The sequence below is a fragment of the Haliotis rubra genome, unplaced genomic scaffold (genome assembly GCF_003918875.1).
Source record: "Haliotis rubra isolate DU_JTF1 unplaced genomic scaffold, ASM391887v1 Scf130, whole genome shotgun sequence".
NCBI lineage: Eukaryota > Metazoa > Mollusca > Gastropoda > Lepetellida > Haliotidae > Haliotis > Haliotis rubra.
Window position 1 is genome coordinate 731,912 of NW_025765226.1, and position 23,787 is coordinate 755,698.

Here is a 23,787-nt window from a genome sequence, read left to right on the forward strand (position 1 = left end):
AGATTGCTGTAGAATATGCAATCCCGGACTACGATACGAATGTATGCTATTACATGCGACCATTGTGCGGATCTGGATGGATTAGATTCCATAATTTATAAGATACTGTAGGCAAATTTGAACAGCAGCCTTGTTACCCAGCGAAGTTTAACTCATAATCGCGTCAAGTTTCTGAGAAGAACAGTACCGGCACAGCAAGTTCGAAACTTAATTCTACAATTATGACGATACATTCGCGTAGTATACAGTCTACAAGCTGACAATATGCAAGTTTATTGGCGATACCTTATAGTCTAAGAAAGTCGGAATTATATTCAAGCTCAGAAGACTTTCACTTATTGTCGACAGCCAGGGAAAATAATCCTGCCAGCATTAATATTACAGGTGAGTGAGGTATTACGCGCCGGAGGAACTTCGCTGCGTTTGTCAGCACAACTTCACTCGTAAAAGTTTGTCTATATGTGGCTCGCTCCGGGTAACTTCAAGGTTGAAGCCATAACAGGGCGAAGACCGAAACCCGCATCTGAATCGCTTCAATAATCAACGACGGCAAGAGATTTTATTATGTCACAAGGTTTTTCCTGCTACGGTGTCATCACAAGTATCCTCCAGGGCTATTTATTCACAAGAATGCTTAAATGGTCAGCTTGTTCTAGATTTTTGGTACCTGACAACGACACCTACCGTCGGCACGAGGTAACTATCCGGTCGATCTTAGTCTCACAGGTCAACACTTACGTTACAAGTGACAACTATATATCAGTAGAACGAGCGAAAACCTCCTCACCTGTCCAGTTAATTATTCGTTTGAACCTTCATGATTGGGCTGCTTTCTTCAGGTTAGGGTACTCTATCAAGAATGGAAATTTAGAAGGCTACAATGATGGCAGTCAGAGCAATTTTACATAAACTTATCCAGTGTTAACGAGGACAGACCGCACCTGGTTGTGCACCATTTACATCGTCAAGGACTTCGTGTCCATACGAATAACCTAGACGACGGGATAAGTGAATCTTGTGGACTCTAACAAACACAGCAGTAAAAGCGCCTCAGACGTTTGAATTTCAGCTGAATTACACATAATCGTTGCTACTAACACAACTAGATGGTTAATATGTAAACCTACTTAAACTTTCTGGATTGGAGAATTCTTCTAAACGAAGTTTCACCCTCCAACTTGTGGATTTCTTTTTGAAGAGAAATTCCAATACCTCACAAGTAAGTGAATACGCGGTTTCGATGACATACTTGGACTTCTTCATAGTTGATAAACATGATTCTATCACGATGGCTGTGCAAGACTCGTAAAATTTATTCCTTTTCATATTGTACTGAACTAAACAGAAGGAATAATACAACAGATTATTTCTATCAACTTAATGGGGTTTAATGAAATTCACACGCATCATTCGCTTATAACTTTTAGAACTAAAATATTTAATGTAAATTACGCATACAAGACGGATGGACTCAAACTAAAACGTCTCCATGAGTGAGCTTTTTAATACCATGATATATTAGAGTTAACCAAATATGCATGATTGATAATGTTAAACCATTGTTTGATATAATTTCGAGGTTTATTTTCTGGAGATCCGACATGGTATACAACTTTTTCGAGAGATATCATCAGTTCCAGGACGCCTCAGTTAAATTTTGGCGACCATCTTGGATCCCACGGTCTCGCACAACAAAGGATAGTGTTCTCGAGAAGATGTTGGAACCACAGATTTTAAACTCGCTATCTTATGTATAACAGCACAAAATAAAGGTTATATATGATTTGCTTTCATCAAAACTTTTAGACATCATTGGAAAGTACTATGATTATTACATCATACAAGTTATAAAATGCTAACAACTCTCAGTGTCAACAAGAGTTGGCTATTATATATTTACTCCTAACTTAATTATATCTCAAGCACAGCAATTATACTCAGATTGTAAAATATATAGCTTCAACAAACTCTCTACAGAGTTTGGGACATTTCATTATAGGTAGCTCCACTTCAAGCTTATTCATATCTTAAGCTCGTAGTAGTGGTTATGTTTATATCATATAAGATATTATTAGCTAACAAACTCTAAAGAGTTTTTAAGCATAGATGCGCGGAACATTTTGGCTTATGACAAGTCTCATCATATCTAAAGTGAATGTTTTGGCTCACATTATAACATGTATTAGCTTTTAAATGGTCAAACTCTAATTTTTGTTTATTATTGGTCAAATTATATGTTTCGATGTAACTTAAGATCATTTTCTGTCCATTCGTTTAGTACCATAGTCAGACATCACATAGGTATTTCTTTAGCTATCAAACTTCTAAAAGTATTTTTGCTATTATATCTCTGGTGGGCTTGCTCACTACAATCGCTGGTGCTACTCAGCGGTTACTATATACTTTGTATTAGCTAAGCGGTGAAACCACCTCCGCCCGTATTGGCAGCTATTATATATATGTAGCTTAGTTTCTTGCAGTGGGCTGGGCGTGAAGCGCCACAATCTTAAGCTCATCACTATAAGCTTTGATTATATTTAGTTAGTTAACAAACTCTACGGAGTTTTTAAAGACATCTATATGTAGTTTGCTGTTTCCATCCTTCATAAACTCACTCAGGTTTATACTCTCATATAAGTATATTAGCTAACATGCTCTATGAAAGTTTTGCTATTATATATGGCACCCAAAGGTTCCCTCTCATAAACTCACATACTTAAAATTCAGTGGATACGTATGTATTTTAGCTGTTCTGTTTCTAAAGAAATTTTTTGCTATTATCACATCTTAGCAGCAAATTTCATCATATCTAGTTAAGCAGTATGTGTTACATTTATGAAATGTATTAATAACAAACTCCATTGGACATTTTGCTTAATATAATTATATCTTTAAGTTCAGCAACCATTAATTACATTTAAGCTCAGTACTATGTGTTTATGAACCTCATAAAAGTATATTAGTTAATAAACTCTAAGGAGTTTTTTTTTTGCTATATACATTTAGCTTAAAGTCTAATCTTATCTTAAGCTTAGTAATATGGTTACATTATTAATCTATAAGCTAATAAACTCTGCAGAGAGTTTTGGCTATTATATATGTAGCTTAAGTTAATTATATCTTAAGCACAGTACTATACTCATATTGTAAAAAATATATTAGCTAACAAACTCTACAGAGTTTTGCTATTATATATGTAGCTAAAGCTTTATTCATATCTAAAGCTTTCAGCATTATATCTATATCATGTAAGTATATTAATCTAACAAACTCTAAAAGAGTTTTGCTATTATATAATTAGCTTAAGTTTAATCTGGTATCTAAGCTTAGTACTTATGTTTATATCTTAAAGGATTTTAGCTAACAAACTCTGGTAGGAGTTTATACTAGCATATTAACAAGCTTAAGTCTATTAGTCTTAAGCATTGTATTAATGTTATATATGCTTTATCATAATGTAGTACATTGTAATAACCTTTATATGGCAGCTGATAAGTTAGCAGCAGGAATTCATCAGTTCAGTACCTTTGTAATTTTTGAGTTCCATAGGGTTATTACAATCATCACAGTTCAAATCACTAATTATTAAAATCCAAAGTATTATATATTTCCCACCTCCTTTTCCGTCAGATGCTACAAATAAAGAAGAGCATGAGTCAGGATAAGGAAAAATATGTAATTTTTAGAGTAAAATTGATATTTTTATACTTATCCTGACTCATGAGGTAAACCCCTCCCATCCTCCCCACATAACACTTTGGATTTCCCTGTCCTGTAAATTCAAATGTTGGGCTCAGTATATGAGGAGAGAGAGTAGAGGCACATGGGTGGAGGTGGCGCCCCTCGTTCCCCGGGCGGATGGAAGGGGAGGTTACTCGTGCTGAGTACTAATTAGTGATTTTACATTGAAGGAGCTTCAATTAGGGAGATACAAGTGTTCCACTATGTTCGCAAGAAGAAGAAGACAAGCAAAAAGAGCATGAGTCAGGATAAGTATAAAATATCAATTTGAATTCTAAAATTACATTTTTGTCAATATTTAAAGTGATGTCATCTCGCAAAATATATGGAAATAGTAACTTATGTCATTAGGCGTATATACTGCAGGTCAAATATCTGTGTTTTATGCGGATTTCCGTTTGTTGATAGATCAGTGCCGGAGACCAGGGAGGAAAAAACAAAAACTGTTTTGTAAAGTCCCGCCGAACCTAACAAGTAGTCGTTGTCGGATTGGTTAAATTCGTTCGGCCGTCTCGCGTTATTGGTCATGGCTCAAAAGGTTAGCTGACGCGACCTTCTACTAGGTTTTGTTAGACTCAGTATAGCACTTTGCATGAATATAGGCAATGTTATGGGGTATTTCTGATCAATTAGTCTTTTTATGTCTAAATGACTCGTTATGTATTTTGAATACAATATATAGTTGCTTTGTGATGACATAACTGATTTTCTCTTGTAATCCAGATGCAGTGTAATCATGTCTATATTTATACGGTCATTGATGAATTTAATTTTGACAAAAATTGTGTTCAAGTTGCCTTGTCTATTTAAAAGAATCAGTTATCTAAATGTTTTCGATGTATTTGGAAAGTTTTTGTTTTTGTTTTAAAAAGGTGCTTTGCAAGAGAATGGTTTCATTGGGTTTATATATATATATAAAGTTTATCTTAATTTCTTAAGCACATTTGGGAGTTCAGAAAATGGATAAGGACTCTTTTCACTCTTATTGCTATGGACCTTGATAAAGGTATTTCTTATTATTAAAGCTTTTCTTATTATCTTGATATTCACAAATATGCCAACCTTACTGTGTTGTAACTTATACTTTTACAATTTCCTGTAGTAATACATGCTGCAAACATTTCAACCGTTTAGAACTTCACTTGAGGAATATTTATACATTTGAAGTGAATTTGAAAGTAACGGAATGTCAATCACAATTTACATGAAACCAGTAAGGCTGGCAGCACATTTGCGATACTTTTAATAGCAAATAAAAATATTGATTAAATACTCCTCTTTAAGTGTTTTTGTTACATTATCAATGAATACACAAGCTTTACTACACTCAGAGACAAATTCTTTTCGGTGTACAGTAATAAATAGCTTAAAGGTCAGTGATTAATAAACGGTTAGGACCACAGTTACATTTCTGGAAACCCTGACCGCCACAGTACGACAGCTGTCTGGAGAGACACTAAGTCTTCTCTGTCATTGTCCATACATTATTCATAGAGAGCAGACGTAGAGGACAAACATCAAATTGAGAACGCGTGAACAAACCTTTGAGGATGCCAGATTTCATGCCTATTCTATAATTGTTATTAGCATGGTCGTGATGCACAACCACACCAAGAATGTTCCTAGGGTCACCTCTTCCTCTGTCCACATTTGGGATCGCCACAGACACGGTGTCACCCTCGTTGCCTTTGGTGTGGAAGCCAATTCACTGATGTCACCTGGTGTGGATGTTGGTTCGGTGTCATTGGGTATGGATGTAGGTGTGGACGTCTGCAGGCTACTACAAAGTCGGAGTAGCTCTTCTGTTTCTAATCTTTCGATTTAGACATCCAAATAATGCTTCATGCTGACTGCACTTAATACCTGCATGAAGTGCCGAGTTCTTTAGAATTTGGAATTGAACGAACTTGATTCCTACGGTCCAATCGGTAGTGTTTTTGGTTGAGAAAAAGGCAGCCAACTTGTCTTTGATGTCCCCATTGGCTATCTCTACCGACCCCTGACTCTGTGGATGGCGTGTCTCTCCATGGACAAGCTTGAGTGATGGCCAGACGCTCTTTAATTCTGTAATGACACAAGAGGTGAACTCACTGCCATTATCCGACTGCTGTATGACAGGAGCTCCTAACATCAGCTGGCGGGCAACCTCTGAGCTCTCTTTTGGATGTGATAGCCCGAAGAACACAAAACTTGGTGAGGTGATCCTGGTAGACCATGCTCCACTTGCAGTTCTTGGCACGTAGACATTGCATATTAATCAGGTCGACTTGTTGAATTCTTTGCTGAGGATAGGTTTTACAACCCCACCTGTCGCGACTGACTTCTTGGATTTGCGCTGGCACTCAACGCAAAATGACCTTATGTCTCCAGAGCGTAGGTATTAGCGCACCTTTTGACAGTTCCTTCAGCATACGATCTCTGCCTCCATGACCAGTGGAAATATGATGATGTCAAAAGTCTCCTCCAATGTGGTGAAGTAGATAGGTGGCTCTTCGGGATTTTAACCTCCTTTTATCAGCTTCTCGACATCACCACACTGTGAAGCATCGTACTTGTGAAGCATGATAAATTCACATAAGTACACAGTGTGCCTAGCATGATATTCCAAGTAAAATGAAGAAAGCATTACCAAGAGAACAAAACTTCAGAGGGCAGAGACTGGAAAATGGAAACTTGATGAGATTAAAAAGAATTACTTACTTAGATAGTTGATAGTACAGATCGTGCTGCTTGGTGCCGGAACTACCGCTTGCGGACTTCAAATCATCCACGATTTTGTAGTATACGTCCTCTGGTAATGAGTGAGTTTAGTTTTACGCTTCACTCAGCAATATTCCAGCTATATGGCGGCGGTCTGTAAATAATCGAGTCTGGACCAGACAATCCAGCAAGCAACAACATGGGAATCGATCTTCGCAATTATGATACGATAACATGTGTCAACCAAGTCGGCGAGCCTGACGATGCGCTTCACGACAAAGCGTTGGTTACTGAAGATCAATTCTAGCCCGGATCTTCATTGGTCTGTAATAGGTGTAATGCAAGATGAGAGGCAGTATCCAGCTCCCACTTATCATAGACAAAATGATAATGGAGTTCCCTGAAACAGCCTCCAGAACCTTCTAAATATAGCACACAGCTGCCCCTCACTATTAAATCTACAGGTACATCAGGTGAAACACTGTTGCTTAACGTATAACACTGCTGCCCCTCACTAAATCTACAGGTACATCAGGTGAAACACTGTTGCTTAACGTATAACACAGCTGCCCCTCACTAAATCTACAGGTACATCAGGTGAAACACTGTTGCTTAACGTATAACACAGCTGCCCCTCACTAAATCTACAGGTACATCAGGTGAAACACTGTTGCTTAACGTATAACACAGCTGCCCCTCACTAAATCTACAGGTACATCAGGTGAAACACTGTTGCTTAACGTATAACACTGCTGCCCCTCACTAAATCTACAGGTACATCAGGTGAAACACTGTTGCTTAACGTATAACACTGCTGCCCCTCACTAAATCTACAGGTACATCAGGTGAAACACTGTTGCTTAACGTATAACACAGCTGCCCCTCACTAAATCTACAGGTACATCAGGTGAAACACTGTTGCTTAACGTATAACACTGCTGCCCCTCACTAAATCTACAGGTACATCAGGTGAAACACTGTTGCTTAACGTATAACACGACAACAACGTACATACTGGTCATTTCAGTCATACCATGAGTATCTACAAGTTCTGTAATAAGCCCTTTCTAAACTAATGAAAGGTTTACCTCTTACCTTTTCAAGCACAAAAACTTATAAACCTTAGCAACAATCAACTGCAAATCGTTGGCCATAGTGGACGCTGTGATAAGATGAGCATGCATGACGGGAAACTTAGTTATCAAGACTTAATATTTATATTAATATTTCTTGAGTAAAGTAACACAAATGTCACAGGTTCAATTGTTCACACAATGTACAGCACAGCACCACTGGCACATTTTACAATTTTTGTCCCTAACAGCTTGCCATACAGATGAGCTGGCTGCCAGCGGTACATCCTGGGCTCTGGCACATGCTGCTCCTGCAGTCTGTGCACTCAGGTGATATAAAAGCTGCATGTGCCATGTGCCCGGCACACACCATGCTGGCAGTGGCAGCCCCTTCATGTAATTTCCTAATTACAGGTACGCAAGTTTGTTTGAATTGTTCATATTATAACAATTTCTCATAATTAAGTCAGGTGTAACCCTGTATTTAAATAATTACATTTAATGGTTTAGTAACCAGGTGGAACCCTGTAGTTAAATACATTTAATGGTTTAGTAACCATTAACTTTCAGATATATAATATTTTATGTAAAATGTCACAATAGTTTTACTTGTTGTATTGATATATGGACACACCATGCTGGCAGTGGCAGCCCTTCATGTAATTTCCTAATTACAGGTACATTTATGGCAGCACGGTTTGACCAACCCTAAATGACAGAATAAAGCGATTGAACACCAGCCCAGAGGTCGTGTTATGAAACCCTGCGACACAAACATTCAACATTTATTTGTTAAGAAAAACGTTAATTCATATTTTACACCACCTATATTATTAGCATAAATGTAAAGACTATTTCTGTGGTTGAACTCTGAAAAATCCTAAGTAGTTGTTTTGTTACCAAATTCTCTCCTGTAAACTGCCCTTTAAATGCAGGGGAAGGTTAAATCGATTGAAATAAAAATTAGGGTACACTATAGGTGAGTTGATATATTGACAACATAGTGCATTTATCACCTTTATAAAGCTATTAAAGGCTAATAAAGCATTTTTCTAGCATTTCCAACAGTACTTTAGTTATCCCTGCTATATCATGACTCTCACGATTGATGTGTTCTATATATGTTAATTTATTACAAGGCAACGACAGCATTTTAAGGTATCACGAAAGTAACCACGCTTTCATCCCTAAATAGTGACTTAACTGTTTAAATTTTTCTGAGGTTTTGAGGGTGCATTTTACCTTTCGGCAATTGTGATCAACCTTACACTGTACAGTTGCTAAGAGGTACCAACCGACTGGCAACACAAAGGACCGAACAAGTTCTGGATGTCATGGAGTATGGTCAGCCAGTCCACAAGATAACTATATTCGCCTGAGATTCACCTGCATCCATGGCAGCTTTCGCTGAAAACCCTGGCTTTCGTCCTGTTAAGTTCAAGAATTGAGCATATCAACAGACCACGCCCTCCAAGCTATACGTCCAATGTCATAGAGCTGCATGGCATGATCAAAACAACATATGAGTTTCTAGGTTGGTTTGCCCTCTTCACAGACAAGTTCAAGGTTTCTCAACAAGGATTGGCGTCGGCGTGTTTATCGACTTTGGTTGCAACGCAAAGCAAATCTCTTAGCATACATTTACATATTAAACTGATAGTAATTTTTCAGTTACTTTCAATATATGCAATACATTCAGATAACAAACAAATATTTCTATAACTTTCTATCATTTTTTCTCTTCAACTATATCTCTGGCTATTATTATCCAGTGCCGTTGTACAGAACACTATTAGCGCTAAGTCTATCGTAAGTCTATGTTGAAGGTATGGGACTTTATGATCTCCTTTGCGCAAAGCTGTTTTGCTTTATTACAACGGCAGCACGCATGTTTTGTTGCGAATGTTACTTCTACACCTCCCATAAAAATCCACGAAAAGAGTGAAAATGTCCAACGCTTCCACAACAAAATGCCAGCCAAATGCCAGCCAATATGCAATGGAATCGCGTCATGTATATCCAAAGTCTGCGTGCTGTGTAATGAAACATAAAAACGTATCGAGTATTTGTGCACGTAACGAATGGTACACTTGTTTGTGGGTCAGTTTGTTGCTAAGGAAACAGCCAAAACCTATTCAGTCACGCGCACGTGTGTTAGTGGCTTGGAGGTGGTGTGCACGCGAACGATGTGTGAGCGTGCGAGGTCTTTATATCCCGCTATAGTAACAGGTCTTTTGTATGAAGTGATTAGGCTAGCTAGCTTCACCGACCCGTCTTGGCAGACAAAAAAATAAATCAGTTGGCCAGTATTAGAAAATAACACAATTCACCTCAGTACGTGCCGCACAGGATAGAACGCACGGGTGTGAATATCTGCTTTGATGCAAGCAGTTATCTCCCTGTAACCTGCCGCCGATAAGTCGGGGCGTAAATCCACCACTTTCAGGACACCTGTTCTTCCTCTGCTCGTCCGGTTGTGTAGGAAAGGACTATCTATTACGCAGGCTGTATGTCACAGCAGGTAAGAGTATGAAGGAACTGGGCAACTAAATATGACATCAAGAATACCACATGTCAGAGTAAATAATAAAGTTCAGACTGCAATAACATAAGGAACCTGTTAAAATATATGTCAATTTCAACCCAACACTTGGTAAATGAATACGATGTAACTCGCAGGACTTGGGGATGGGTGTCACGGTGTTATCGCAGTGAATAGTTACACATTTATCAATGCATGTCCCCATATCGAGGTCAATTTGTTTAACAAACTTGAACAAAGGAAAGACTTCTGTTTGCAATCACAATCAACGAGCTAAACAGAAAGCGAAAGTAGGCATTTTATGTGCGCGTTATGTGACTCATTTTAGAAAGAGAGGTGGGGGCATGAGGAAGAACTGCATGTGGGCTATCATTCCCAACTGCCATTCTTCGTTTTATATATCATTCTTTAATTGCCACCCCCACCCTAACTACCACCACACCACACCTTATCCCCAACTGCCATTCTTCATTTTGTATATCATTCTTTAATTGCCACCATCACCCCAAACCCCACCCCGCCACCACCACCCCACCCCAGCACACCCCTTCCACTCCTAAATAAATAAATAGAAGTAAATAAATAAATGTGATGGCATTTTGTGATGACTGCCTCTCCCTTTAAACATCTAAAGGTGATGTTAAGGAAATAGAAAACGTGGAGATAGTAAAGAAAGAAAGTCATAACCCAGTTTAGAAAAAATGCATAAGTACTCAGTTAAACGCAGTATGTGATGATATCTTTTAACTGTTCTTAAAACTGTGAAATTGTGAAATCACAACATTGAACTAGAACAAATAAAGAGTAGAAGAAATGAGATATACATTTATATATTAAATTTGACAACACAGTCAGTGGTAGGGTTAATGGTAATGATGGCTGTCCGACGTAGTGATGATCCTTGTGAGAGAAGAGTGAGGTGAGTTAAAATTTATCGAGTCACATCGGCAATATTTCAGCCATATCGTGACGAGAACAATTAATTGGTACATAATAGTAAGTAATAATAAAATTATAAAAGCCTGCCTACGAAGGACAGTAAAATAACTAGATTATCACAAAGAATAATTTAAAACTAGTAATTATATCTAAAACAGTTTAACTATAGTTGACAATACAATATAAAACCGGGCTATAGATTGGTAACAACTGAGGTGAATCACCATACTAGGGACCATGGGGACTTACAGTGCTTTTGCTTCCTGCATGGACCCTAGCTGGATTTACACCATCCCTCAGCTATTAGCAATTTTAGATATTCAAACCACAAATTAAAGAACATATATTCTACGATTAAAATAACAGTAGATTTAAATTTACATTGAATGCTTTGGGACTTACAGTACCCTCTCAAGGAGGACAATAATTTTACCCTACTTCAACCCCTTTGAGGGCACAGCCACTAACAATCTCAGTTATTAATCCTAAACTACCAACGATAAAATATTTAACTATTTACAGATCAGTAAAGCAAATCTAATTCTTTTAAAAATTCAACTATTAAATGAGGAACTAACATGATAAAAAGATCCTTCAAAGTTTTGACATTGAAATACTTATCCCTTGTGATGAGAGTACTCGACACAGTCAAGCAGGACATGCTTGACCGTGATTCGTTCATCACAAAGGGATACAAGACGGAGGATCCTCACCTTTCAATAGGTACTCTCATGCGTTATATCTGGTGTGTGTAATACGACATCGTCGTATGATGACCTCTTCAAATCCTGGACTGACAACCCAAGTAAGTGTAACCGATATAGGGGTTTTATTGCATGTAATTTATTGATACCTACTTGGGTGTCCCACTTCTTTTGCATCAGATCACGGATGTAAGATCTAATGCAAGCTTTGTAATCAGAGTATGGGGCAGAAGTGGTGTCACAGATTTTGTTGAGTGCTACCTTAGCAGCAAGATCAGCCATTAATGTTCCCAGAAATGCCAACGTGGCTGGGTAACCAACAAAGACGATGTCGCATTGGCCAGTAGCAAGCTCATTATACAATTCAATAATTTCTAATAAAAGTGGATGTTTACAAGAAAAGATTTTTAATAGCCTGAAGACACGACAGAGAATCTGAAAAGATGACATATTGTTTATATTTACGGTGTTTATTAATATATTTAAGAGCTGTTAGTATTGCGTTTCTAACTTCTGCTGTGAAATTTGAACTGTCATTGGGTAGTCTGGAAGATATTGTTTTGGACCCAATGACAGTGGCACTACGCTTTAACCGCGCCACCATCCTTGGATCCATCTGTATATAAGGATTTATAGGTATTATATTTATTTCGTAATTGACTAAATTCTTGTTTATACTGTGGAAATCATTAGTTTCTATTTTTAAATGTTGGTTAATGTTAAGTCAACGTCACAGCCTCACCAATTGCCAAGGAGGAGAAGAAGAAGACGAGAAGGAGATATATTACCCAGCTCAATGCCGGCAGCAGAAAGGAATGGTTTAATTCTGTGCCCAAGAGGCCTGGAACAAGCAGAGAGAGAGCTTTTTGTTATACAAAATCCTCATAAAGAGGAGTGAAGATGCTGATGAAACGCAGGATTAGACTCGTTAAGAATATAGCTTCATGTATACTATGGCTGTAATGATAATTTTATACGGCGTTGGGTAAGAGAGAGGAATCATCTGCCTCGGTATTAGAGACTGTCGACAGGAGATGTTCTGAAGGACCCAAGACGAAGTCTCGAACCCTTTGGTGGTGGACTGGATCTAAGAGTTTAGGTTGCTTTTTGCAGGGCTCCACCATATACGATTGGAGCCATAAAATCAAGCTTTGAGCGGACAAGTGATCTGTAAAAGGTGTAGGAGCGTGGCTTGATCCCTCCCGCCAGACTGGAGCACGACTTTCAATAAAATCAAATGCAGCCTTCAGGCATTTAGTTTTGAGAGATTTGATGTGCGGAAGAAAAGTTAAATGGGAGTCGAAAATGAGACTCTAAGAACTTGGCCTCTTTACAACCTTGATGGGAGTGCCATTTTAAAACAGTTCTGGGTCTTTATGTGGCTTTATATTTACGGCAGAAGTGTATGCAATTGGTTTTGATTTAGAAAATTTAAAGCCGTTTTCAAGACACCATTTATGTATTTTATTTAAACACAACTGTAATTACGTTCAATAGTATGCATATTCTTACCACGACAAGAAATGTTAAAAGTCATCCAAAAAGTGATCCATCAATTGAATCGTTTTAAAACCTTGGATAAGCTGTTAATCTCTTAATGCTAAATAAGAGTGACAGACAAAATACTGCCTTGAGGGACACCCTGATCCACTGATTGTAATAGTCAGAGATTGAGGTTGAAGACCCATCGGACTTTGAAATTGCCTGTCTTTAAAAAACTGTGATATAAAAGAAGCCAGGCAACCTCTCAAACCAAAATCATGTAAATCCTTTTAAATGCCATGCTTCCAGGTGGTATCGTATGCTTTCTCGAGATCAAAGAATATCGATACGGCATGTTGTTTATTTTACGATTGCATTTTTTAACAAAGGCTTCTAATCGTACCAAATGATCAATGGTACTACGATTTTTTTCCTGAAACCACATTGAATATTGGTTATTAGGTTGTTGGTTCTAAGATACCAAGTTAATCTATTATTCACCATACGTTCCATGGTTTTACAGACACAGCTAGTTAGCGATATCGGTCTGTAATTAGACGGATCTGTATGATCCTTGCCAGGATTTTGGTACTGGGACTACAATGGCATCACGCCAGGAAGTTGGGAAATTCCTGTAGTCCATATCATATCAAATATATTTAGCAGTGTTTCCAAACTTTGACGATTCCGGGGCAAATGCTTTAGGAGCTGATAGTGGATATCATCAGCCCCTGTAGCTGTATCATGAGCTTGCTCAAAGAGCAGTATGTAGCTCATGGAGTGAAAATAATTCATTATAATCTTCACCATTGTCTGAGTTAAAATTTATTCTTTTCTTCTCCTGTTGTTTCTGTAGTGTTTTGAAATTCAGGGACATAATTTGATGATGATGAAGAATGTTTGGTAAGAGTTTCGCTAATTTTATTTTGCTATGTCAGTTTTATTAGTTAAAGAGATTATCACCATCCTTCACAGATGGTGTGTACAGTGAAATTAGAACCTTTGCCGCTTAATTCTTTTGGACCATGTTCCACACCTTGGACATAGGTGTACACGTGAGTTTATTTTGGAAACATAATTCCTCCAAGAGACTGACGCTTATTTTGTTTAAAGGCACGTCGAGCCTTGGCATTTGATATTTTAACTTTTTCCAAAATTATGGACTGTAGGAAAATATTTTTCCTTTCTTCCCAACTTTCTGGCCTGTTTACATTCATTATTAAACCATGGTTTACGTATGTGTGGAGTTGCAGAGGACTGTGGAATTGTTTTGTCAGCAATGTCATTTAAAATATCGAAAAAGACTGTAAAAGGATCTTCACTGTTCCTAAAAAGATCATGCGTAATGTGTTCAACAACACACAGAAGTCTTATACAATGCCCAATCAGCCCTGGCAAAGTTCCTTCTGAATACAGGTGGATCATCACCAGGCTTGATGTTTTTGAGAATGGTTTGGGAAGTGATCACTCCCACATAGGTCATCATGTACCATCCATTCAAATTCATCATATAAGGTTGAATCAGTAAGTGATAAACCAGGGAAGAATATGTTCCCGTAGCTGGATGTAAATAAGTGGCTGAATCATCATTGAAAATACAGGGGTTATTATCTGATATAAATTCCTCCAAGGATTTTACCTTTTATTGTTGGTATGGACACTTCCCCCAAAACTGGATTGTGTCCATTCAGATCCGCCGCCGATGATATTACATGGCTTTGGAAGCTGATGCCACAGATTCTGAAGATCCGACAGACGGACATCAGAAGATGGAGGACTATATAAACTGCACAGAGTCAAAGCAATTTGCAGGGTCAAAGTCGAACAGCTACAGTCCTACGAGAAGATTGAGTATGAAGGGCACAGGGCTATGTATTATACCCCTGTCATTTTAGTCGATAAGTACTTTCCAGTTGCTTTATCTCCCGGGGAGAAAACGAATGATAATCGTTGTATTGTCTCAAAGTAAAGTTATCTATGGGGTTTTAAATATGTCTCTTGAGACAGAGTGCTGACCGGCTGAATATCACTTGTATCAGCAGTTGTATCTCATTGAAGTTATTTCGCTGAGTCCCTGCAATTCCATTGCATTAGAGTAGATAATTGAGTCATGGCGGCTCAATTGGTGATCTCTCACGTGAATGCGAGGAGTATAAAAGCTCTCCGCCTGTCCTGTGAGGACGGAGTAACACCTCCATATCTAAAGGTCCAAATGAAGAATTTTCAAGAAGGTACCTCTGGAGGTGAAGGAACAACAGGTAGTTTATCCCTGGTAATCCCTTTTCCTTTCTTCTTTTTAAGTTTATGCACGGCTGGCTGCAAAACAGATGTTTGCGATGAAGTTTCAGATTGAGTTTCATCAGTCTGAGGCACCAGACGTAAGATTGAGTGACTGTGACAGTAGGTTCAATAGTTGAAGCTGACGAAGAGGTTTCTCTGACTTGACCCAAGTCAAGTCAGTCTGGCACGCAGTAGAAGACACTGCCACAGAGCGAGTAACTGCCGCAGCGTAGGTACCGTTTGATGGAGTAGAGGTTTGAGTTAGCATTTTTGCATCCAGGTATGAAACGTTTTTTCACATTTAAGTTTCATAATCTGCGATTCACGCTGGAACACAGGGCAAGCTTTCGATGACGCAGGATGAGCACCATTACAGTTAGCACATTTGTACTCTCTGTCGCAATCAAGAATCGTCATGACGATCGCCACAACGATGACAGACTACAGAGTTTCGGCAAGATTGTGAGCCGTGTCCGAAATGCTGATATTTGTAACATCGGAGTGGATTGGGGGACATACACATCCACCCCCTGGATGTTGAAATAGCCTGCTTTGATAGATGTTGGAAGTGAGGAGCGAGAAAAAGGTCAACAGATAGGTGGTAGTTTTAATAACGTTACCCTCTTTTTGCTTAACAGTAAAACCGTTTTACCGCTGAAACTCCCTGATTCTGCAGCTCTGCGGCAATATCTTCCCTCGGACATATCAGAGAGACACCGTGCCCTGTCACGCACAATGCCACGACAAGAGTTTAATGTTCTGTTTGCAGACGGTAACTTCTATGTTTGCAAAGGTCTTGATTGACAGCAGATTGAGGGACTGTTGTTTCCGTAAACATTCAACTAAAAGTGATCCACTACGGAGACGAGTAACATTCTTGACCTCCCCACAAATTCCAGAAATAGCCTTTGAAATGGCGAAAGGATTTAGTTTGATAGGAAGAAAATCCGCAGCTTCTATTACCAAAACCGATTCCAAGAATCAACAGTTGTATTTATTTGGTCACTTGATTGATCTATGTCGTCAATACGACGTTTCTTTTCATGGCGAGATGAACCAGCTTGTTGTTGTGACATGATGAAAGGAATGTGATTCAGCACCCCTGCTCCCCACCCACCACGGAGTGTCAACATGGACAGTGTCTAATAGCACCGGATATCCAGCATGCAAACACCAGGGATACAGGGGTGATATACTCCAGTAAATACAACATAAATAGCTATATCTGTCTACCAAATATAATGTCAGGCTGGTTCGGCTCTAACAAAACTTGGAGACATACAGAATTTAGAGGTCGACATCACCAGATTGGCCCATGAGCCACCCGCCTTCTGGCACAGGACTCTAGGCAATACATTTAACAATAATTTGTATACTATACAATCAAAATTACCAATACCCAACAATTCAAATGTGCAAAATACTTTCTATGCACAGGGCATGGCGTGACCAGCCGATTGATAGAACCGGGTTGTGAAGATGGTGGTAGGGTTGATGGTAATGATGTCAGCGATGATTGTATAGAACTGCAGGGGTGATGATTATGAAGTGATGTTGGTTATTGCTGTGACAGTGGCTGAAGTAAGGATTAATTACAATTGTGATAGTGGTAGTCATCGATGTGGTGATGGAGTGACTATCGAGTACTTATAACTTCAGTTAATGATGAACCAGCTGCACAAATGTTGAGATCACTGTTGCAATTCCATGTGTTTTGTTACCATATGATTGCCAAAAAAAATATGTCTATCCCGAAATGATTCAATTCAGAATAAAACCAAAATAGCATTATGAGGAAGTGATGCAACCATTTGAATAGAAAACTTTGTGATGTAAGCTTACATATACTTAGTATGTTTTCTTTTCTTACAGAATGTCTGAACCTCAAGAAAAGGTAGACGTTGGAAGCTTGAAAGACAAATTCTTGGAATGCCCCGTGTGTGTGGAACATTTCAACCAGACTGACCGACGTCCTCGTCTCCTCCACTCCTGCCTCCATGCCTTCTGCACACAGTGTCTTCAGCAGCTTCTTGTTAAGGAGAGGAAAGGTCAGATCACATGTCCACTATGTCGTCAAGTCCAAAGAGTCCATGGAAACGCTGACACACTCGAGGTTGATGGCCTGAGGGACAAGCTAGTAGAGTTCCTGCAGATCAAGCAGGATAAGAAGGCCCATTGCAGTGAGTGTCCTGAGGAGGAATGAGGCTGTTTCACGATGTCAAGAATGTCACAGCTATCTGTGTAAGGAATGTGACTTTGTACACAGACGTCATCGGCTTAGCAGAGACCATGTCATCATGTCTCTTTGGGACCTTATTGACCAGCCAATAACGTCATTTGCAAAAGTCATTTTGTCCTAACCACCCGGAACACAACCTTGAATTCTACTGTGCAACAGAAGAGAAACTATGCTGTGTCTCCTGTACAGTTCTAGGCCACAAAAATCATGATTTGCAGCAGCTGGAAGAGGCATCAGCTGCAAAGAAGACAGAACTGGAAACCAAACTCGCTCAAGTCCATGGCCATGCAGATCGTTTAAGAAATAATAAGAAAAAAAATAAAACGCCAAGAAAAAGCATATTGAAGACATGAGGGCAAAATCTTTATCAGATATTAACACCATGTTTGATCACTTCAAGACCGTTTTGGACAAGAGAAAACTGCAGCTGGAAGACTGATGTAAAACAAAGAAGTGCCAGTTTGTTATCCATTCTCCAAAAGAACATGGAATCTACTGACCAGACTTTAGCAGGTTATAGACTCCACTGACACATATTTTGCACAGGCCAAGAGAAGGCTGACGTTGTTGAGATGCTGCAGATGTATCCTGCTATAAACAGGAGCCTGGAATCACTGATTGATACACCTACCAGTTTGCAGCTTGGTATTGAACAAACTATGCTAGACATCAGATTCGTGCCACAAGAAGCTTCTCACATAGAAACACTGGTGGCCAATGTTGGCGTTTATCAAGACCCATGGAAGGCAAGTATTTCCTTTACATGCTTATGCCTTATGAAAACATATTATGTGTTAGGTTCTGGAGTCATGAACACCTTACCTATAATTGATTGTTCTGAATTTCTAAGAATCATCAGCAGCATATAAATGGTTGTAAAAGTTCATCGAAATTTTGTAAAGTAGCTGCCTGGAGCTGAAATCATGCATCGATATAATCACCAAAACTGGGACACTAATAACCAGACGTTTAGTGTGGAAAGCAATAGACATCATTTGTTATATGAACAAAACCAAAATCTGTGTTAATGGTGTTATGGAACATATCAATTGAATAGCAAGGCTATGCCTGACTTCAGCGCTTTTAGTTCTAATATTCCGACAATATTATACTATGCTTCATTTTGAAAATGAATTTGATACTTTCGATAGATTAACCTCGTGAAGTCAATGACAATTGGTTTCATATGAACTGATCAGGATATTGCCCTCAAAGTTATCTGCCCGCAATATGTGACACAATACTGAAGCTGCCAGTTAACGCCAGGTCACAAGACGTCCATTCTGCTGATTAACACTCGATAGTTTCCGGACCACGGTGTTTTTTTTAAAATGATTTTGCTATAAATGTTGATTGAGACAACTTTCTTCTTCCACATAATTTGTAACAGTTTATACATGATTTTTATCCCCTGCCACGTATTTAGGGCTCCGTCTGTTCGTCCATTCAAACTGGAATATCTTAAGAACAGTTAACTAGATTCTGTTCATATTTGGTACCTAGGTTCATCACAGTATGATGTTTGACATCAAGCTTCATCTAGGGAAGGCACAATGCCCTGTCGATTTTGGTGACCATCACATAATTTTCAGTCCCCATGGTCCCTAGTATGGTGATCGACCTTCAGTTGTTGGCGATCTATAGCCTGTTTTTATCTTGTATTGTCCCAATAGTGCTATTAGTTTTAACCTTCCACACTAGTTTTAAATCTAATTGTGATATTCTAGTTGTTTTACTGTCCTTCGATGACAGGTTTTATAATATATACATATTCCATTACAATGTAACATGTTCTCGTCACGATATGGTGAAATATTGCCGATGTGACGTTAAATTATAACTCACTCACTCACTCACTCACTCACATAATTTTCAAAGGTCTCTTCGACACTTTGAAGATTTCAGCATGTTAACCTGTATGTTAAGCTTGTCAGCAAGATATCTTAAGAACGGTTTTACCAGATTTTCTTCAAAGACTTTCAGGACGTCTCTTGGATGTTTTTGATAAGCAATTACTTTATTACTATTTTTGCATATTTCATGGAAAGACATCATGTCAAGGGCAAAGTGAGTCTTGGTGGACATGGCGGTTGTAAAACACATTTCCACTTTTGCTCATTGGTCAGTAATTTTTGTATGCATCATTGTGAAATATTATATGCAAGCATGTGATATGCAGTACAACCTAATATGTATGTTTTTTGGCATGTTATGATTTTTTATCAAAGTTTAAACTTAGACCATCACATACATCCAGTATTTTAGTTTTTCTGCATTTTGGTTTTCATCAGCTCTTGAACTACAATGCCTATGGAGCTACAATTAGTATAATTGATCACAGAGTTCAATCTGACTTTAAACATGGCCATCATTATTTCGTCATAATTCAGGTTATCTGCAGAACCTTGCATTTCTCCTGGTAACGAAATATGTGAAAAATGGTACAGGTAACACAGGAACATGGATATGAAATGAACAGTGTTCAAAGACAGGTCATTCTTCGAGTCAGGGTTAATGAATTACACTTTCTTCCGTTCTATCCAAAGCCATGTCCACGAAAACAATTGAAAACTCATTTCATCAGCCATTCTTAGAAAACATTAACGTCAGCTGGCCCCTTCATTATGTATACTTTCTGACCATAAGGTGGAAAAACATAAATATACCTGGACTCTTTGTGAATTCTGTTGTCAGACACTGGAGACAATACAAAGATACAAAGAAATTGAGTGAGTGAGTGAGTGAGTTAAAATTTAAAGTCACTTTGGCAATATTTCAGCCATATCGTGACTAAATCAAGTTATAGATTAATAATAATTAAAGGTAAATTATAAAAATTCGTCAACGAAGGACAATAAAACAACTAGATTATCCCAGATAGAAATTTAAAACTAGTAATTAAATTTAAAACAGTTTAACTATACAAGACAATACAATATAAAACAGGCTATAGATTGCCAACAACTAAAAGGTAGATCACCATAACCATACTAGGGACCATGGGGACATATTCTACGATTAAAAAAGTGGAGAGTTTACATTTACTTTGAATGTTTTGGGACTTAGGTACCCTCTCTCAGGAGGACAATCATTTTACAGCCATTATACAAAGAAATTGAAGATGATATAGCTTGAAACCAACTCGGACTGGATATGTGTAAGCAGGGAAAGTATAATTACAAGAAGTGATTTTTTCCAGCCAATCAAAACATGTATTACATTGCAACAATCATTCCATTCTGAACTTGAACTTATTGTTACTAATTATAACTGATGGATTTCCAGGTTACAATTAATGATTAATGTATTCTAATGGCTTTGTCATGTATACTGACAATTTTGACAAAGATGAAACAATGTTTTAGATTTTTTGGAAAGTTGTCGCACACGGTGGGCACTTTGATAATGTTCTGTTTTCACTTTTTATCTTTGTGTGTGTAAATGGAAACGGAAACTGCTTATACACTGCAATTATATTTTGTGTCCAAATATATGTAGTTAATTTTCTAATAAGTCTGAGGATACTACCTATGATACATCATCCTGAATTTATACTGTCTAACTCTTTGGACATTTTCAGCACATGTTCTTCTTCACTGTAACATGTCCATTATAGGTTCTGAGTGTTTTGCTACCCAACGTTATTCCACATTCCAACAACACACAAGGACAAAGACAAAAAAAATTTGTTTGACATGTCATAACTAGGTATGGCTCGCATGAGTTTGAATGTAGGTATGGCACTTTAGTTGCATTGATCTGACCGTTTCACATTAAAACCACCGGAATCACATTGCAATCAACACAACCTGCAGCATATCTGTTGCGTGGGGTATATGTCAAATGATCTTGTACCACCCTATTTAAGAGATGCTTGATGTGAACAGGTCAAGAGGGCAAGCAGATGAAGGTAGATTATTAACATTATTTTATACACGGCTCTCTTGAATAAATTGTGCCATGAGGTCTGGCATTGTTTTGCTTGAAAATCATGATGGTAAAGGAAAGGCAGTACCACAGGCTGGTTTAACTCATCTTATCTAATGTTGAGCATTGAAATTTCCAGGACACGGCTATTATTAACATTAATGTGTGTACAATGTGTGTACTCTTGATTCATCAACAAACATCACATGTTTGAGCTCGTTTCCCAACCAATAAGTGTGTATGTGTTTGTCTGTGCATGTGCGTGCGTGCGCTCGCAAATTCCCATATCCTGTCAGATGCACTACTGGGACTGTATTTTTATCAATGCCAAAGATTCTACATTGTGTTCCTGTGAATTCCACTTAACATTCTGACGTTCCTATTTCCAAGATACCAATGGTTTTGTTACAGTCATTTTTGACATGCATCTTTAGAGATCCACCGTGCATAGGCCATAAGATTCCTTAGTGCAGCTGTAAAATATTTATATATGTGCTTCAAACCTTGACATCAAAATGTGGCAGTAGGAACTATGAGCCCAAGATGCAACAGCAGTTGGATATAAACAGTTTTCATTCTGTTTGAGCTGATCACCTTAGGAGTGTTTCTTTAATAGCTAATAATACCTAAAGAACAAACAGCCTGACTGTCCTTATTCCAAGCAGCAAATTCACACCGAGACATCTAACATCAACAAAATAGAGTAAATCACGTCACTACATCTTCTTGTTTCCCACATTGTTTGCAAAGGGGCAGCCAACAACAAATCAAATCAACATACTATGTATCTCCTAATGTTGTACTAAAGATGTTGATCAATTAATGTGTACCAAACTACCACATGGTGCTGGACAAAAGCTCAGCAAATTTTTAAACGTTGACACTTGGAGACACAGGAACCAATCAGATTCCACCAACCTTTGCACTTAAAGTATTAGGCAGCTGAATAATATCGTCTGTGCAACTTATATATTATGGACAGTTGACTGTAAAAGAGGGCTTCTCTTGAAAATATGAAGATTTTATAGTGTAATGAATGCCAAAATACAATACTGATGTCAATGGTGTGATGGAGGTAGGATATTCACAGGAATCTAACCCCATTACACGACATTTCACGTCCAGTTAACGAGCACACACTATGACAAATGATGGCACATTTTATCATTATAACATTTAACTCACTATTAATGTACCTACTGTACAGCATGTTATGCCTTGTAACTATTTCATCTTCTTTGTTCCAGATGCAGCTAGGGCAAAACAATCATTGGCCACATTTAAAGCCAGTAACTCTTCCTACAAATGTAAGTTTATGTGTCATTTATTATTTTTGTAATCGTTCTGAATGTAATATGGATGTGAGTTCTTAGATGTTTGCCCCTCAAGTTTTGGTGATCTTGTCTTGTTGTTGTAGTGTAGAGTTCCTGATTACAAATGTAAATTAACATAGAAACATGTGTACATTGTATGTGTTTGTTACAACAAACTATGAGCATTTGTACAAACTGAAAATGACAAATGACAAAAGTTTGTCCAGAATGTTATTCTGTTAGTACTTATGTAATTATAAACATTTTGTCGTTTGTTTCATTCATTGAATTATATACTTATCATCATATAATTACGTGCCAATGCAAACTGGCCACTGTCAGTAAGGTAGGTAAACATCGTCAATTATATGTGTCAGCGTGAATTATGGTACTTTGAATATTATATCACTCCAAACAGACAAAATTAATCATCGAATGAGGATGAAAACTTCAGCATCCCACACTATCAGTAGGCGCTAAGATAAGGGTTTTCTTCCTAGTCTGTATTTTGTATGTTAGGGGTTTAAGCTACAGATTTGACATACCAAGCAAGTTTACTTTACACAATTTCAGGATGTTATTATTACACATCAGTTCCCCAGTAAACAATGGCATGATGGGGAATTATTTGGTCACAAGTTCATATTTGTGAATGTAGTTAAATCAACTGTAAATTCGTTTCTACTTTCCAAGGGCCACCAATCTAAGCTTTTATTGGAAGTTGGTGAAAATGCTGAATCACAACTCAGTGAATGTCGACAAATTCTGTCTGACATGCTATTTTATATGTAATTGATAACCTTGAAGGATGCAATGAACATTCAATGAGTACTGTGATATTTATTAC

At 38.0% G+C, this 23,787-nt stretch overlaps 1 protein-coding gene and 1 long non-coding RNA gene across 3 annotated transcripts in view; one reads left to right on the top strand and one right to left on the bottom strand.

The window, feature by feature from the left end:
* Nucleotides 1-23,787, top strand: part of LOC124267272 (protein mono-ADP-ribosyltransferase PARP9-like) — a 98,558-nt gene that overhangs the window by 59,783 nt on the left and 14,988 nt on the right. The window contains exons 1-3 of one of the 2 annotated variants that reach the window (XM_046702185.1): nucleotides 9,940-10,035; nucleotides 17,334-18,446; nucleotides 22,875-22,934. In XM_046702185.1, the coding sequence (XP_046558141.1) occupies nucleotides 18,273-18,446; nucleotides 22,875-22,934 (234 nt within the window). In that variant the 5' untranslated portion in view covers nucleotides 9,940-10,035; nucleotides 17,334-18,272. Of the gene's footprint in view, nucleotides 1-9,939; nucleotides 10,036-17,333; nucleotides 18,447-22,874; nucleotides 22,935-23,787 lie in introns of those variants that run through there. The other variant, XM_046702184.1, reaches the window with a different exon arrangement.
* On the bottom strand, nucleotides 4,784-19,948 carry LOC124267275. The gene is made up of 3 exons (XR_006895993.1): nucleotides 19,936-19,948; nucleotides 6,528-6,532; nucleotides 4,784-4,882 (listed from the first exon to the last, which is right to left on the bottom strand). It is a non-coding gene; the product is annotated as an uncharacterized LOC124267275 (long non-coding RNA).